At 44.3% G+C, this 17,777-nt stretch overlaps 1 protein-coding gene and 1 pseudogene across 4 annotated transcripts in view; one reads left to right on the top strand and one right to left on the bottom strand.

Annotated features, from left to right (window-relative positions):
• Positions 1–17,777, top strand: part of cntnap5a (contactin associated protein family member 5a) — a 155,266-nt gene that overhangs the window by 113,259 nt on the left and 24,230 nt on the right. For all 4 annotated transcript variants that reach the window (XR_014869904.1, XR_014869905.1, XM_085136080.1 and 1 more), the window contains 3 exons: positions 1,172–1,390; positions 10,621–10,860; positions 15,078–15,299. Coding sequence is in view for 2 of the 4 variants with exons in the window: in XM_085136080.1 (XP_084992206.1) it covers positions 1,172–1,390; positions 10,621–10,860; positions 15,078–15,299 (681 nt within the window). In the remaining 2 variants the exon portion in view is untranslated. The remainder of the gene's footprint in view (positions 1–1,171; positions 1,391–10,620; positions 10,861–15,077; positions 15,300–17,777) is intronic.
• LOC146499965 (cell division cycle-associated 7-like protein) lies at positions 4,982–8,146 on the bottom strand (annotated as a pseudogene).

Raw genomic sequence — 17,777 nt, 5'->3', positions numbered from 1 at the left:
TGTGTGCATAGCTGTTATGAATGTCTTCTCTTTCATAATGAAAATAATACTACTGTTCTTATTACACGCTTAAAGCATAAAGTGCAGCATGAGTGTACGGTTAAAATGTGACTCTGAGCCGTAAGACTACAAAAGCAGCGTGCACATGCCGGGTGGAGTGCTCCGTAACGAGCTGATCCAAGCGGGCCAAATATGGCTCCAGGCTTCAGGAGAGGCCGTGTTTTCTTTTTGTAACAGATATTTAATAAAAGGGAAAACGAATAAATGTGACCAAGACCACAAGTGGAAAACTCATTATTGGAATAGTTTGATTAGCAGTCTGCATCCATAAATACACCGCTAACACCTCGTTTGTGCTAATAAGCGTAGCCGCGGTAAGTAGATCATTCTGGAAAGAAACTACAGAAACAGCAGCGATGTCTGAAACTGCTAATGATTTAGAAATGTAAAAGGATTTAATTTGTGAAATTAACAACTTGTTAACGTGACATGACCATGGTTGTTTATAAAGCACCCTGGTTACTAATCAGTCTGTGATTACAGTACTGTACCCACGTATCAGAGCCTCCTAAAGCCTGCTGATCAGTCTCAGGTAGACGTGCTAGCTCCTGCTGACAGTTTCATTTCCCAGAGAAGCACCGTGTGAGGACTCCACTGAATGATGTAATCCTAATGACACACTCAACAGTAATGTCATGCTGTCACAAAGCCCGCTCTTCGTGACCTGTGCAGCGACGCCGGATGCATTCACCGAAGCAGGAATGAATCAGATTGACTGTGGAAAATTTAAGAAAATCAGGAATATTAGTTTATCTTAGCACGCAGTGCACATCCAGCCATCACATGCAGTTACACAGCGCTGTGTCATTAGCTAGAGGTAAGGTTGGTGATTGCAGCGTGTTGCGTTCACATCTGCAGGAACGGTGAGGATATTTGGAGCCATTATGTATGAATGCAGCATCAGAGACACTGTGAAATATTGACGAACTGTCAGCTGAGCCCCTCATAAATCTATGCAGGTCATCAGGTTTTCCCAGCAGCATTGTATCAGATTGCATCAGAAAGGCAGGATAGAGAAGAACATAAAAACCTAATATCGCATTCAGTCTGACTGTCGTGTGTGTGCGTGTGCGTGTGTGCGTGTGTGTGTGTGCGTGTGTGTGGCTCCCAGCTCCCTCAGTGGTGACTTTCTCCTTCGATGTGGGAAACGGTCCGGCGGTGCTGTCCGTGAAGTCCCACGTCCCTCTGAATGACAGGCAGTGGCACTACGTGAGGGCGGAGCGCAACGCCAAGGAGGCCTCCGTGCAGGTCGACCAGCTCCCCCTCCGCTTCCTGGAGGCTCCGGCTGACGGACACCTCCGCTTGCGGCTCAGCAGCCAGCTGTTCGTAGGTAGGCTGAGATCACACCCAGTCCTCCCACTCAGGTCTGCATTAAAGGACTTTTTAACAGGCAGAAACATGTAAACACTGAACCAGCAGACTCACACCAGCATGTCTTTGTAGTCCCTTCACACACACACAGAGAAATGCTCTCCCTGGGTGCTTTATCATGAATACTAGGGGTGCAACGATACTCGTATCGATATTGAACCGTTCGATACAGTGCTTTCGGTTCGGTATGCATATGTATCGAACAATACAACATTTTTTATTTATTTTATCAACTTTCCTTCTGACGGTGCTGTCTGTGTTGAGCGCTCAGTGGATCTGCGCTCGACAGTGCAGCCTAGGCGGAGTAGTCGAACACAGATTCACTGTAGTGATGGGATTTCCGGCTCTTTTTAGAGATCCGGCTCTTTCGGCTCGGCTCACTAAAAAGAGCCGGCTCTTTCGGCTCCGAACCGGCTCTTCAGGTTGTTTTGTTGCTTTAATTATTTAATCATTAACAATAATATAAAATTATGCAGAAAAGGAATTACTAATGTAAAAAAAAGTGGTTTTATTTATATATGTTTATATATGGCCCCTAGAAACAAAGCACGTACAAACTCTAAAGCATATACAAACTCCAAAACACATTTCTAGCTTTTACTGAACTTCCAAAATAGAGCTACCCAGATCACTTAAATTACACAATTGAAAGCATGTGTGTATTGTTTGTGTATTTATAGACAAGCACTCATATTTATTCAAATAATTAAAAAAAAAAGTTCATTTACCTGTTACTACCACACACCAAATCCAGTTGTTGATACTTCCTGGCTTGTGTAGCCACTAGGTAACAAAAGCTCAACACTTCGTCCTAGAAACCTGGAGCACTTCTGTTGTCTTTTGTACGTGATTCTGAGTTTGTACGTGCTTCTGAGTTTTTACGTGCTTTGGAGTTTGTACGTGCTTCTGAGTTTTTACGTGTTTTGGAGTTGTTACGCGTTTTGGAGTTTGTACATGCTTAGGAGTTTGTACGTGTTTTGGAGTTTGTACGTGCTTTGTCTCTAAGGTCCACCATAAATATACTTTATTTATTCACTCCACATAAAATGTAATAAATAAATCATATAATACAAAAAACAACTATTTACATTTTAAACTTTTAACTATTTAAATTTTCAGCTTTTTCCTTTTAAACAAATTTAAATGGTAAATGGTAAATGGCCTGTATTTATATAGCGCTTTACTAGTCCCTAAGGACCCCAAAGCGCTTTACATATCCAGTCATCCACCCATTCACGCACACATTCACACACTGGTGATGGCAAGCTACATTGTAGCCACAGCCACCCTGGGGCGCACTGACAGAGGCGAGGCTGCCAGACACTGGCGCCACCGGGCCCTCTGACCACCACCAGTAGGCAACGGGTGAAGTGTCTTGCCCAAGGACACAACGACCAAGACTGTCCAAGCCGGGGCTCGAACCGGCAACCTTCCGATTACAAGGCGAACTCCCAACTCTTGAGCCACGATCGCCCCATTTAACGTGAAACAACACAAAACACTGCAAACCACAACACAATTAAATATAAATTTAAATATTAAAACAAAAAGAAGATGCACATTCTCTGTCATATGGGCCTGCATGATTTCTGAATCCTTTATCATCTGCAACTGAAAATAGTGGATGATTACTATACCTTTCTAATGTGACGTTGTTGTCCCTCGCTCTCTTTCTCTCTGGCTCTGTTCCTGTGCTACTGGGAGTGTAACTAACGCCCCTCCCCCCTCTGCCCAGCGCAAAGTACAGGCCGCGCATGCGGAGTTTAGCGGAAAAAAGGGCGAGAGAGAGGGTGAGAGAAAGAAAAAAAACAAAAAAAACCTCACGGCTCCCAATAAGGAGCCGGCTCGCGTCGTTCACTTCAAAGAGTCGGCTCTAAGAGCCATTTCGTTCGCGAACGACCCATCACTAATTCACTGAGCGCAGGGCAAGCTAGCTAGACAGAAGTTAAGCTCGTTGCAACATGGCAAATTGAACCTCCCCCACCCTCATTCAGATCTGGCGTCTGGAACTATTTTGGTTTTCATGTGACGTATGACCCTGAAGGTAAGCGCGTCATGGACAAAAGTAAAACAGTATGTTGGATGTGCCAGCAATGCTCAATTACATGGGTGGGAACTAGTGTGTTAGCACAGTTAGCTCGTTAACGTGTTGGCCGTCCAGCCCCACGCACGGGGCGATCCGCGGTAGCTCGTTAACGGAGATTTGCCGTGTTGTGGCGTTAACGTCATTTCAGATTAACGCTGACAGCCCTAGTGCAAAGACAAGTGGAAGCAGACAAAAACAACAAGCACGCATGCTACAAACTTTACCCGAGTCATTTAGACAGCCGTTAGCACATGATTCTCCTTATGGGGACCTGATATGTTTAATATGCTGCTGAGAATATAGCCCAGAAGAAGCGTATAGTAGAGCTTTTATTTTGGAAAGAGACATTTCTCTGTAATAAACTCTCTTTTCCAAAGATGAGTGATTCCTCCATCAGATAGATTTATTTATTTTATTACTTTGTTGTTTCAGCAACATTAAATTTAAAAACTGTACTTTTGAGTTAAAATATAAATTTATAATTTTAATAAATGACAAATTAAAAAGACATGAACATTTTTTTTTGTATCGAAAAAAATATCGAACCGTGACACCAAAGTATCGAACTGAACCGTGAATTTTGTGTATCGTTGCACCCCTAATGAATACATGTTAACTTCTCATACATGCAATTATCCAATGAGCCTGCAGCAGTGACCCCTGAGCTTTCAGGTCAGCAGGTTCAGGTAAAGCTGTGGTACGAAGTCACTTTTGGCTCTCGCTGGTCAAACTTTGGGCATATCGTTATTCACAGAGCCTGAGAGGAAACGCGACGTCCACACCTTCTTGTTTCATAGAACAACGCTGCCGTCAGAAGCTTCCTGTCACTTGTTTTGCTTATTTGTTTTAATGCTTTGCTAATATCAACATGGAGTAACTGGTTCATAAGCAGGTTCTGTATAAAGATGGGATTTTCTGGGATGGACAGCAAACTAGGAAAACTCTGGGAGATGGAAAAACAAGAGAAAGGGAAGTTTCACTTTTATAAAAACTGTGTTGTGTTGTATCAAGCTCCAGCCCTCGAGTGCCGCTGCTGCAACACGCCTGAATGTCATTAGCAGGACCGGCCTGCACGCTGAGGAGGCAGCCCGTTACCCTGCTCAAGTAAATCTCAATAAATCTGAAGTGTACTTGTGTTGCACTGTTCATTCACTCATGAGCTGCTGTAACATGAGTCACATGGCTGGACTGCCTCCTCAGCGTGCAGTCAAGGCTTGCTAATGATATTCAGGCGTGTTGCAGCAGGGACGCCGGCCCTCGAGGACCGGAGCTTTACACCTCTGACCTGAGCTTAGTAATAAGCCTGAATTCATTTAGTCATTGTTCAGTGTTCATTTTTATTTCTTCAGGTCTTAAAAAGCATCGATTTAGGATTTTGCAGAAATCCTGGAGGGGACGTTATTCCTGCTGCTGTTCAAGTGCAGCTGCAAAGGTGGGAAACCTGGTTTAGTGGCAGAAATCGTGTTACTGCGACGTGGCGACAGATATCGTGTCTGGCTGTTGAAGGCGCGACATGCGAGCTGTCAGACAGCAGGTTGCATCGTTAGAGAGACGAGTGTGATAAAAGCGTGGCGTTCCTGCTGTGAAATACTCAGATGTCATTTCTATATTCTGAGCTCACAGATGTGAACTTTTGCCAATAACTTAGCTTTTCGCTAACTGAAGAATCACTCCAGCTTGTGGATATGAAGTGTGCATATCAGTGCTTCACTGTGTGAGGGGATCAGAGCTGCATTCATCGTGTTAGTTTGATCTTTTGCTTTGACCTGACTGGGCTGAGTGTTGGTGAAACTGGTCTGCACCCAGTCTCCAGGGCTGCAGCCAGGCAGGTGATGTTCTCTTTGATGCTTGTGTGCTGTTGCTGATACTGAGCGTGTGCAAGCACAGCTAGTAGCTGCTGAGCTTTTTTAAATATTAAAAATATTTGTAATTAAACAGACTTTAGGATAAATATGTTTTAGTTTTATATGTCATCTAAAACTGTTGATCGACTTGCTCTTGTGTCGTTATTGTCCATGTTGCTTGTTATCATCATGGTTTGGGGTTTCTGTTAACTTCCTGTTTTATTTTGAAATCTCTTGCTCCATTCGACCCTGTCGCTGTGTATATACTCTGCTTATATTCAATTTCAATTCAATTCAATGTTATTTATATAGCGCCAAATCACAACAAAAGTCGCCTCAAGGCGCTACTTAAATCTATGTACTGTGCAGCATCAGATCCTCTTCCCCTGGATATCATCTGTTTTTGCAAGTTCTCTCCTCTGATCGGGTCTCTTGTTTTCACTGCAGCTCTTTTCAAATACTCTCCAATAGGGCTGGGCGATATGACCCAAAATTCATATCTCGATATTTTTTACCTGGACGGCGATATAAGATATATATCTCGATATTTTTTAAGCCATTTTAAGCCATAAAGTAAGAACAAAAAGAGAGTTCTTAGTCAAAGCTGTGTCCCAGATGTCACACAGGCACTTTTATTAACATAGAGAGCATAGATGTACATAAAATTTACTCAAAAATAAATGATGAACATTTATTAAATAATAATGTTGCATAAATAAAAGAAAACAATGTTGTTTTTGTGCATAACAAAAAGCTCACAATTGTGCAGTCAAAATGTAAACTAAAAGACGCAGAGCATAGTAACAAAGACAGATTTCACAGCTGCTCTGTTCCCAACTTCTACTGTGTGACTGACAGCATTGAGTTTGAAATCCTCTTCGTAACCACGTCTCTTAACAGGTGCCATTTATGGTCCTTATACACAGTAGGGTAATATTACGTTGAAGCACAGTACGTAATCACTCCGCGAGGCTCCTCGGTCGCCGTAATGCTCCGACAATCCATCAACCGGTGCAGCACCGTAGCTTACCAAAGTCGTATTAAAACATTTTTTGACAGATTGCTGAGCGCTGTGTACCACATAAAATCGGTTCGCGGCCATCAAGCACAACCAGAATTCATACATAAGCCGCGCTGTCAACTTTTGAGAAAATGAAAGGATTTTAGGCTGTGCAGCGCCTCTGGGCTGCATGGCGTTAGCGTGGTTAGCTCGTTAGCGTGGTTAGCTAGCTAACACGTTGACGGCGTCCAGCCCCACGCACGGGGCGATGCGCAGTAACTCGTTAACGGAGATTTGCCGTGTCCATCTTGTCGCTTCCTGCAGGTGAAGCGATGGGGGAGGAGGGGCGAGTAACGTTGCGTAAAGACAAAAGTGGACGAAAGAGAGGCAAACTTGCGGCTCCACAAGTTATAACGTAAGATAGACTATATCGATATAAAGGATATTGTCACATCTTATATCTCGTATAAAAATATATCGATATTTTTTAAAAACTCGATATATCGCCCAGCTCTACTCTCCAAATACTCGTGCACGTTGTCGTGGCCGTTGTAGCGAGCCAAACCGACCAGAATACCGGTGGCACAGCGGCCCTCTTTCTTACGACACAGGCTGCAGTTGCACATCCCTCTGCAGATGGGACACGACCACGTCGGGTGCGTACATCCTCTCCATAGCGGTTCTTGAGGCACGGTCCACAGAACTGACCTTTGGCCCCCACACAGAAACCACTGCGACACACTGTCTTAGTGTCCAGAGTCTTCTGTCTGCACTGGTGACACGAGCTTCCGTTCTCCTTGTCCCAGATCTTGTCTTTGCTGCGCTACGCTATGTTGTCCAGGTCTTCTTTGGTGATCTCGTCAACCGACTTCACGCAACATTGACTCTTCCTGGAAGACTGGCTCCTTCTCTTTTTGTGTTTCTCACCAACATGGTCCTCGTCCACCTCCACCAGTCTCTGGATGTCTACAGTACGGGGGCTTCGGCTCGCTCTTTTCCTCCACTGCAAAGTTCTCGGGAGGACGAGCCTTACGCGACGGGTTCCTCCTTTCTGACACCACGTCCGTTTCAGACTTGCGTTTCTTTGGCTTTGCCCTCTCTGACAGCCGTTTCTTCTTCTGAGGAGTGGTGGGTGCTGTCAGGTCAGCCATGGTGGTGCTCAGATCAGCAAACAACTTGGCCAGCATGGCCTTGTTTTCTTGGATGTTCTTGTCTCGTTTCTTTAGGCTATGAGAGAGTTCCTCCTCCTCTTTGTCTTCATCCTGTTTCTGCTTCACCTTCTGCCTTCCTCTGGATATTTGTGAGGGAGATTTTCCTTTGACTGGCTTTTTAATATAGGTAGTATATACCTTATATATATAGGTATATACTACCTTCGCTCCCCAGTGCATCTCGCTCTACTTGAAGTGTCGTTCTAGCCGTTTCCAAGTCCTGCTTTGCTCCTCGTTGTCACAGCTCAGGTCCTCAGCCTTTCCGCTACCTGGAAATCCATCTTTGTCACTCTCGAGTGGTCACCTACAGGCTCTGCTGCTCACAGCTGCAGACATCGCCCTCCACCGTTTTTGATGGATGTCTGGACTCTAGTCTGACTGTGCAATGACACGATCTTATCTTTAACTTCTTTTTGCATTATTTTGAAAACGATCCACTTGCTGGAGTGTCTTGTTTTTGCTTTTCTGTCAATTCTTTGATTTTTTTGCCCCCTGCTGCCATCAATGAGTCATTATTACCTCAGCAGATACTCAGGTCCCCACGTTGCACTTTCTCTTAGCAGTGCCTGGCTTTGAGCTTTCCTTGTGTCCTTGCAAATCAGCCGCTTGCCATTGTTCTCCCCTGACTCAGACAGATGTGTTTGCGTTTTGCTCTGTGTCTCGTGGATCGTTACAGCTTTAGGCCCAAAATTCATTCATGAAGTTGAGCTGAAGTGAACATGAAGCTCGTCTGACAGCAGCGTCACGGTGTTTCCTCTTGATGTCCACTCTGAAAGTCACAGGAAGGATTTATCTGTTCATCAGGATGGAGGGAGATGTAATTGCAGCAGCAGAACCTCTTTAAAGACACATACATCATCTGAGTGTTATATTCAGATCTGCATTGCTCTGCTGTGGAGCCAATTTCAAATGTATTTTATTGTTTTTTCATGATTGGTCCTGGTCAGCGAGCGTGTCTTCCTCTCATATTTCTGCAGCAGCCTTTCACACTCTGACATTTTAATCTGTCTGCTTAATAATAAAGAGAGTTCCCATTAAATTCTCTTTTCTCCTCTTTCACCTTCTGAAATCATTTATTAGTGAAGGGACAATCGATCTTCTGTGGCTCTCACAAGAAAAACATTATCTTTTGAAGATTTAATTTTCATAAAGCACAGAAGTGATGTTGAGTTTGGTCTCATGCTGACATGTGACTGTGAAATGTCGTTTCCTGCTCTTGTGGGAGGAGACAAGGAAACTTCACAGCGACAATATTAGAATGAATATTAAAAACAGCAGCTTTGATGTTTCCAGACCAAAATAACAGCCTTGATTAGAAGCTTTGTAAATATAAAGAGAGTGTGTGTGTAATCATAAAGAAACGATGTGTCTGTGTCACCGCTGAAGGAGCTGAACATCTGTGAGCTTCCACTGCATGCCGTGGAAAAGCACTGATGCGCAAACTTTGATCGACTCAGTTCGTGGACCTTGCAAAATCCCCAAAGCTCGAGTGCAAACACTTTCTAAAGTTTGGCCCAGAGTCGGCTCACAGACCTGAAGCTGGTGCTAACGTTTTGTCAGGTGAAGCTGAGGATCACGTTTCTTTAGTTGTTTCTGTAACGTGTGTGCTAAAGTTTTAGCTTCAAAGCTGAAAATCCAACTGTGGATATTTGGACTTTATATTTTTAATCGCTGATATAAAGATGAGTTTATATTACACTGGAATCGTTCGTTTCCAGTATTTTATCCATTCAGCAGCTTTTTAATGTTTGCACAGTGTTGTTGCCTTCAAGGTTCAAACATGTCAGATTTATGTTACCAATGAAAAGTTTCACACACAGATAGAAAAATGGAAAATGAAGGAAAGTATTGATATGAAGCTGATACTCGTCACGTGTTTGAATTCAATTCAATTCAATTTATTTATATAGCGCCAAATCACAACAAAAGTCGCCTCAAGGCGCTTCATAGATACAGAGAAAAACCCAACAATCATATGACCCCCTATGAGCAGCACTTTGGCGACAGTGGGAAGGAAAAACTCCCTTTTAACAGGAAGAAACCTCCGGCAGAACCAGGCTCAGGGAGGGGCGGGGCCATCTGCTGTGATTGGTTGGGGTGAGAGAAGGAAGACAGGATAAAGACATGCTGTGGAAGAGACACAGAGGTTAATAACAGATATGATTCAATGCAGAGAGGTCTGTTAAAGAACTGCGATCCACAGAGTCGATTCAGACACTCAAATGTTGTTTTTTAGTCGTGTGCTAAACTCACTGAACGTTTGTCATGTCCTCCACACAGGCTCTACTTTACATATTAGTACTATTTTTATGTGATCATGTTCAGATTACACTTTTATTAAACTGAATGAAAACAAAATGCCTGTAAGAGACTTGGCAGCTTGTAAAATTGTGTTTATTTCAGACGCTGCTGCTCACTGCTGAGCTGGCACGTGTCACCAAGACAGAAGCGTAACAGTTACACTGTTGCCAGTTTAAGGTTTGCATCCTCCGGTCAGCCCAGCGCCAAACACACGATGTCAGCGTGTGCACAAAAGCTAACACCATCACAAACATGCCTTATTTCACCAGAGATTTCACCTGAGGCAGCTCGTTACAAACGCCTGCTATATATATAAATGCAGGCTCACTCGATGTGGAACAATACAGGATTTAACAAGTATCATCTGTCAGCCTCGGGGGATCATGAAAGGAGATTATATTCACACATTTGTATTTTTATTTCTCAGATAAATTATTTGCAATCTCAAGTCATCCGTCTTCCACCTTCAGAACGGAGAAATTTGTCACCAGTCATATTTCTTCTTTCCTGTTTCGCCCACAACATCTCGTCTATCAAATTATACATTTATATATGAGTTCGGTGATGTTTCCTGACCTCTAACTATGCAACAGTGACCCCTTTATGAGTACGGTTTGCGTCCACCTCATTCATGTTTCTGTCTGCGTGTAGCGACCTAGCATATCCACGTAGCTCAGGACAGCTAGGTCATTTGCTCTGCTTTCTGAAACCACCACATCACCCGTGCATCCTACACATGTGTCTCAGGAGGAACGGCGTCCCAGCAGCGAGGATTCCTGGGCTGCATCAGGTCTCTGACCGTCAACGGTGTCGGCTTCGATCTGGAGGAGAGGGCCAAGATGACGCCGGGAGTGAGCGCCGGCTGTCCCGGCTACTGCACCGGCTCCAGCAGCCTCTGCCACAACCGAGGGAGGTGCGTGGAGAAAAGCAACGGCTACATCTGTGACTGCTCGCAGTCTGCCTACGGAGGAACCACCTGCAACCAAGGTGAGTGCTTGCAAACAAGCGTGCGGGCTGCGTAATTCATTTAATCGAACGATGTTGATTCTAACAAACAGATGATCGATCACCGTCGAGGTTATTCCATTACAGCGAACCAATAGCAAATGCAAGTAATGCAGAAGGCAATTAATACCTGTCCTGACTGCAGCTCCAAGAACATTTCAAATGCATTAGAAGAAATGATCTCATGCAGTCTGTGAGCAGAGGAGAGCGCAGACACAAACACATCAACAGCCTGCACAAACAGCAGAGGAGCAGGCTGTGAAAACAAGCATATGGATGCAGTGCAAAGAAACAAATTGAATATACATTCTGTGGGAACGGAGATGAAAAGCCTGGCTGCAAATACGCCTAATCACAGAGTACAATTTACGCTGCTTCGTCCTGTCTGGAATGTTAAACATGAAGGTGGAAGCTGCTCACTTCAAAGATGTTGCTGCTTCCTCACAGCGAGCCGTGGTTTGGTTGTTTCTGCAGGCTTTGGTTTCATCGCGCTCTGCGTGGGAGTACGAGCTTTTTGAAGCGCTGTGTATTCAAAGTTTCATCATGTAGAAACAGTTTAAATGCAGCGCTGTGGATGTTGCATCTGAAAGGATCCCGATTATTTAATGTTGCCGCGCTTCCATTGTGTCTCTGTTGCTGTAACGTGTGTCTCACTAACAGTTTGTCACTGAAAGCTTTTTCCTTTCTGCAGTGTGAGTGAAATCCATGTGCTCGCCAGCTGACTGACATATTCATCTGCACATGCCCGTCAGTGATGGTGATACTCTGAGTGCGTGCTGGAGCTCTAACCAATGAGCTTCTTCTCCTTGCTGTAACAGCTTTACCGATCACATGGAAATCTTTGTTTTGGCCAGTTTCGAGTGGTGACTGCAGCAGCTTGAGTTTCGCGCTCTCTCAGGATGTCCTGGTGTCTCTCTCCCACTACATTAGCTCCTTATCTGTCCTGGTTATGGCCCACTGTGTAACCCCACAGCTGACAGTGACCCATCGCTTAGTAAAGTTCTGTCTTCAAGCCTCAAGCAGATCATGTTGGTGTGTTAAAACAGGAAGTGACTGTGAAGCAGAGTGATGCTCATCACTTACACGGTCAAAGCAGCACGCCGACTCCATCAGTTACAAAGTGACGTTTGTGTTGTATCAAGTAATTCAATTCAATTCAACTTTATTTATAAAGCACCAAATCACAACAAAAGTCGCCTCAAGGCGCTTCATAGATACAGAGAAAAACCCAACAATCATATGACCCCCTATGAGCAGCACTTTGGCGACAGTGGGAAGGAAAAACTCCCTTTTAACAGGAAGAAACCTCCAGCAGAACCAGGCTCAGGGAGGGGCGGGGCCATCTGCTGTGATTGGTTGGGGTGAGAGAAGGAAGACAGGATAAAGACGTGCTGTGAAGTAAGACTTCAAACCAGAAGCTGAGAATATTTTCATGCATAAATCAGGTTTTTGGAGAGCGGTTCATTTCCCCGAGCCTCCACAACACGTGATCCCTGCAGATGTGACTCTGGGAATCAAAACTAAACTACTGCAAAATCACCTCAGTTACATAAATCAGAACTAGCCCTGAAGCACAAAGACTGGAGGGATACAAAGTAGCAGTATTGATTCATTTTATCCATATATATGCTGTCTACCATAGAGTGCATGTTGCGTTCGTGTTCACGAGTTGCAGAGATTTAAATGAAAGTGCTTTTGTGGAGCCAGTTTCATCTTCTGTTCTTTACTTAGTGTGAACCCTTTTGTTAGAAGCCGGGCAGCCAGCAATGACATGCAGCTGAGCTGCCGCTGACGACAGATTATCTGCTTCAGTGGTGTGTGCTAGCAGCAGCTCTGCTGACACACTCACTGCTAACGTGTCGTTGCAGCAGCAGCACACTGAGACGGTGGGTAGATCTCCTCCCACCCACTCTCCAACACAGTCTGCATTTCATTTGAACGTTAAATTATGGTTTGCTCTGGTTTTATAACCCAGACGGTAAACAAGTGACCAGCGTAGCATCTGCACGTGTGGCCTCAGCAGCAGGTGCTGCAGTCAGGTCCTCTCAGGCTCCTGCAGACAAACCTGGTTCCAGCTTGAAAGAATCAGCTGAACACACACTGATTGAAATGCATTCAAATATGGATTTTAAAGCCAATGTCACTATGTGATTGGATTATTAGTTAAGTGTACATAAGAATTAATAGAAGCTTATTTTGATTAATAGTTAAAAACAAGTCTGGTGTTCAGTTCATTCAGGCTTTTGCTGCAGCGTATCAGACAAACACAGTCATGAATAGACACATATACATATATATATTTATATATAGGGATGGGTATCGTTTAGGTTTTATCTGATGCCAGTACCAAACCGGTACTTTTGAAACGGTGCCGGTGCTTAAACGGTGCTCGAACCAGTGTTTAAAGAATGGAGAACACAAACTTTGTCCAAAAACTCTCATGTTCAGCTGTTTTTTTTGTAAAAAGATAACAATGTTAGCCTTTTCTGCAGCTATGGGGCATATATGGTGTCACTCTTGGCTGGAAGCAGCTTAAACAATGGAAAAAACACAAACTTTGTCCAAAAACCTCTCATGTTTAACTGTTTTCCACTTTTTCTTTGGTCATTTTAGCCTTTTTGTCCAGGGTGAAGGGAGTATCTGCCATCAAACAAGAAGACAGCCGCATGTAGCTATGATGATGTTTGCTAGTTCACCTTACATGCATTAATGTAATAACGTGGTTAGCCTACTCAACGTAAATTACACAAGAACAACATTAAGCTACTCACGCAGAGAAGAACGGCTGCTGCTGCATCATCATCCTCATCATTTCGGCAGGCTAGGGGCCAGGACTCTCCTCTTCGGGTTTTTGGGGGATGTTGCTAACTCCGGGTCGATAACAGGCACCACACCCGCAGTAGATGTGCTCGGTGTGAGGTCTCGCAGCAAGCTATCAAATACGGCGCATTTCTCGGCTTTTAAAACAACGCTATGCGTCGCCAGGTGTTTCATTGGATTCAGACTTTGACCGCTTCACCTTGGGCGTTTTTAATCTGTAGCTCTGCTCTAAATGAACGTACATACCTGGACCCGCCTACTATCCTTGGAAATGTAAAATGATTGGCTAGAATCTAAAGTGTATCACAGCTCAGGAAAAAAAGCACCGAAATGTGCGCTGCTTTTCGGTCTGGTTACTACCGTTTATGTCAGAACCGGAGCCATCATGGCACCGGATACCGGTAAACATCCCTACTTATATATGTGTGTATATATATAGATACTGAAACGTAGGCAGTTTTCATTAAGCATGAAGGCATTTGGGAAACTGTAAAATTGCAAATGTGATCGTCTTCTTTTTGCAACCTGCTCAAATTGCAAATTTCCTGCAACAATAAAAGTTCAGTGAAGCTTTGATGAAGTTAATGCAAACAGTTCCTACAGGTAATGAGCCGCACAGCGGTGCAGAGGAACCAGATGGTTCTTCCGGTGATGGAAGACAAACATAGTGAGGAATAAAACCACGTGCAGCTGGTCTGAGGTGAACGGGCCAGACGAGTGTAGGTGTGCACAGATATGAGCTGTTGCCCAGTGACCACACAGAATATACTGAATGAAAATCCAATCATACTGTCAGTGAACATTTAGTATTAATAATGCAAATGCAGTTACACTGCATATAAATGAAAACATGATCATGTAAACGTACTTATTAGCTACCTGCTAGCACTGAGTCGCTGTGAGCAGCCTTTATACTATTATTATACGTCTGCACCGTGTAGCTTTAATAAAGCGAGCAGGGGAAGGACGCCGTTGACCCTCCTCACGGTGCTTCGCAGGCGTGTTTTACGGTTGTATGGTCGAGTGTGAGAACTGCAACAGCTTTACACATCAAAGTTGTTTATAGGTCTCCGGGAGCGAGGCTGCATTTGTGGGAGAAGCAAATATTTGTGGGCACAGAGGGAGCCGTGTGAAGTCTGATAAATTGCCCCGAGTGGTGAAAGCAGCACGAATATCATGAAATACTAGAATGAGTTTTGCTGCAGCCTCGCTGTGCTGGATGGACGCTGGAGCTGAAGCAACGAAATCCAGTTACACTGAATAAACCACTCCACATCTGAAGGCTGATTTTGTCTCGTGATTATTTATTGAGTTATTTTTCTGTAAAGGTTGAATCAGCACCTAAAAGCGTCTCTTCTGTTTCCCCCGTGTCTGCACAGAGGTGTCCGTGTCCTTCGACAGAGAGTCCTCCGTCACCTACACCTTCCAGGAGCCTTTCTCAGTGATGCAGAACAGAAGCTCTCAGGCTTCCACCTCCTCCACGGACAGCAGAGCCAGAGAGGACGTGGCCTTGAGCTTCGTCACCTCCCAGAGACCGGCCATGCTGCTCACTGTCAGCACCTTCAGCCAGCAGTACATCGCCGTCATCCTGGCCACAAATGGTACGTGCAGGAATTACACATGTTGTTGTCGTTGTGTAATCACGTTCTTCTTTGAATGCATGAACATGCTTGTCGTAGGCAAAGAAGCCATGCTGAATAACATTTACATCCTGGTATCTGAAGAACAACAGCAGTATGGGAGGAAATATTTGTTCACTTTGGCTCTTAAGAGCATCAAGAGAGTTCAGTAAATGTTTGTTTTACAGTCCAGGTGGTGAATTTCTCTGGGTTTCTGTATAACTGTGAATGTGGTGACAACACTTCCACTGTCACATGGTTCATGTCTTGATTTCAGACAACAGCTGCTTTGCCAGAGTTTAATTAGTGTAGTAACGGAGAGAGGAGAGGTGAAAACGACCTGTTGTGCAAACGTGCAGCCTCTTCTGTCTCGTGCCTCCCAGAGAAGCATCGCACTTCGAATCAGCCTGAGAGTCTGGGTTGTGTAGTGTCACTAATGGGAGTGAGAAGAACACCATGTGCCATGCTGGGGCAGGCGCTTTGGGCCTTTTATTGATGAAACCAGCTCTGAATGGAGCGCTGCCACCAGGTCGCTGTGTGGGAAACAAGGAGGACAGTAAAGCACAGCTTGAGGCAGGAAAATGATGGAGTTGTTGGAGTGGAAGGTTTGTACACTTTCTTTAGAAATGTGTGCAAACACGGCACCACTGTGCTTGGCAGCGAGGCTTTCTCCTCCTTTATTTCCTCCTGAGCTGTTAAATAGGAGGAGGAGGAGGAGGTGATCAGCTGTGGGGAAGAAGAAATAATACTGAATAGAAAACGACGGGTCTCATACTGTACAGCATGTATCTGTGTACTGTAGCAGTGAGTGTTAGTGGGCAGCTTTGGGTCCTCGCAGGCTGAACAGTGCAAACCTGTCAGTGCTGTTGCTCTCGCGCAGCAGCATGAACAACAATAACTGTGGCAACAAAATTACATTCATTTACTTATTTGGTACATTTTAGCTGTGTTTGTCAAAGCGTGCTCACTTTCATCCACGCATCCACCATCACTGCTATACTGAACCTATATGAATGGCAGGGCGGGCTGCTAAGTAATCAGCTTGTATATATGGGCAGAATATTCCTCGGGGGGCTGGAACAGCGCCACAGACCACCTCAGTGTGGGGGCCACCTGAGAGGAAAACTCTACAGCTGCCACCAAAAAGCTTTGGTTAGAAAAGTGAATCCATAAACTGTACGGGCACAACACACACACAACTGCTAATTAGTGGTAAGTAGCACAGTAATCAGATTACAGCTGGAATATCATAAAAACTGCATCTTATTGGATGGCCTGTAGTTCATAGCAGGTCGTGTTATATGTCAGATAATTCCATTAAAAATGCTCCAAAAGGCTCAAATGGCATAAACACAGTGGTGAGGTCCAGCGAAGCCTCGCAGACAGCTAGCAGACAGCTAGCAGCTACAGCTAGCAGACAGCTAGCAGACAGCTAGCAGCTACAGCTAGCAGACAGCTAGCTGTCTGCCAGTGTTGCCAACTTAGCGACTTTGTCGCTATATTTAGCGAGTTTTCAGACCCCCTAGCGACTTTTTTTCTAAAAAAAAGTCTAAAAAAAGGCGACTTTTTTTCTAAAAAAAGTCGCTAGGGGGTCGCTTTTTTTTCTAAAAAAAATCGCTAAAAAAAGACGTGGAAGCGCATATCGCTTTTACTCTCAACAAGCAGCGGATGCTGTAACGCAGTCAGTTCTTCTTTTACTCTTATGCTGTTTTGTGGATCACAAAGTTTAAAACTACTTATAAACACACACACCCAAAGTAACTCCACCAGAGTGCCTATTTCGGGTCACTTTTGCCGGTCCAAGCCCGGGTAAAGGAGCAGGGTTGGAATTGTGACATTAAAAAACAATAATTGCTAAAAGAAATTTAATTTGTAGTTCTAAATAAATTCTAAATGCATTTAGGACGTTTTTTGCTCACTTTATGTCTCGTCCACAATGTTATTTCTCTCTCCAGCAGCGTAGGTTACAATTACATTAGCATGACCAATTATGCAAATTAGGTGATGACGTCATTTAGCGACTTCTCGCGACTTTTAGGACAGCCAATAGCGATTTTCCTTACCGAGGAGTTGGCAACACTGCTGTCTGCTAGCTGTAGCTGCTAGCAGACAGCTAGCAGCTACAGCTGTCAGTCAAAGCAAGCACCAGCTAAGTAGAGAAAGTAATCAGCCTTACATGAAGGGGAGAAGTGTTCATAGAGGCCAAAGCAGCTTTTTGTACGCGTCTGTAAACCTGTTAAATGTTGTTAACATGGAGTCAGAGCTGGCTTCTCCCACAGCCCAAAGACATGCTAATTACTCATTAAGTACCAATTGTTTAACAAATGAAATGAAACTGTGTGTAACGTGGATGTTTGTGTGGCTCTGGGATTTATTGCTGACCAGCGTGCACATCCCTGTTTGCAGCTCCCCACAAACATAAGTTAGATTTAAGATGTATGGGTGGATGCTTGTTTGTCT

The sequence above is a fragment of the Neolamprologus multifasciatus genome, chromosome 16 (genome assembly GCF_963576455.1).
Source record: "Neolamprologus multifasciatus chromosome 16, fNeoMul1.2, whole genome shotgun sequence".
Classification (NCBI taxonomy): domain Eukaryota; kingdom Metazoa; phylum Chordata; class Actinopteri; order Cichliformes; family Cichlidae; genus Neolamprologus; species Neolamprologus multifasciatus.
The sequence above is the reverse complement of the archived record's forward strand: the minus strand, read 5'-3'. Positions and strand labels throughout refer to the sequence as shown.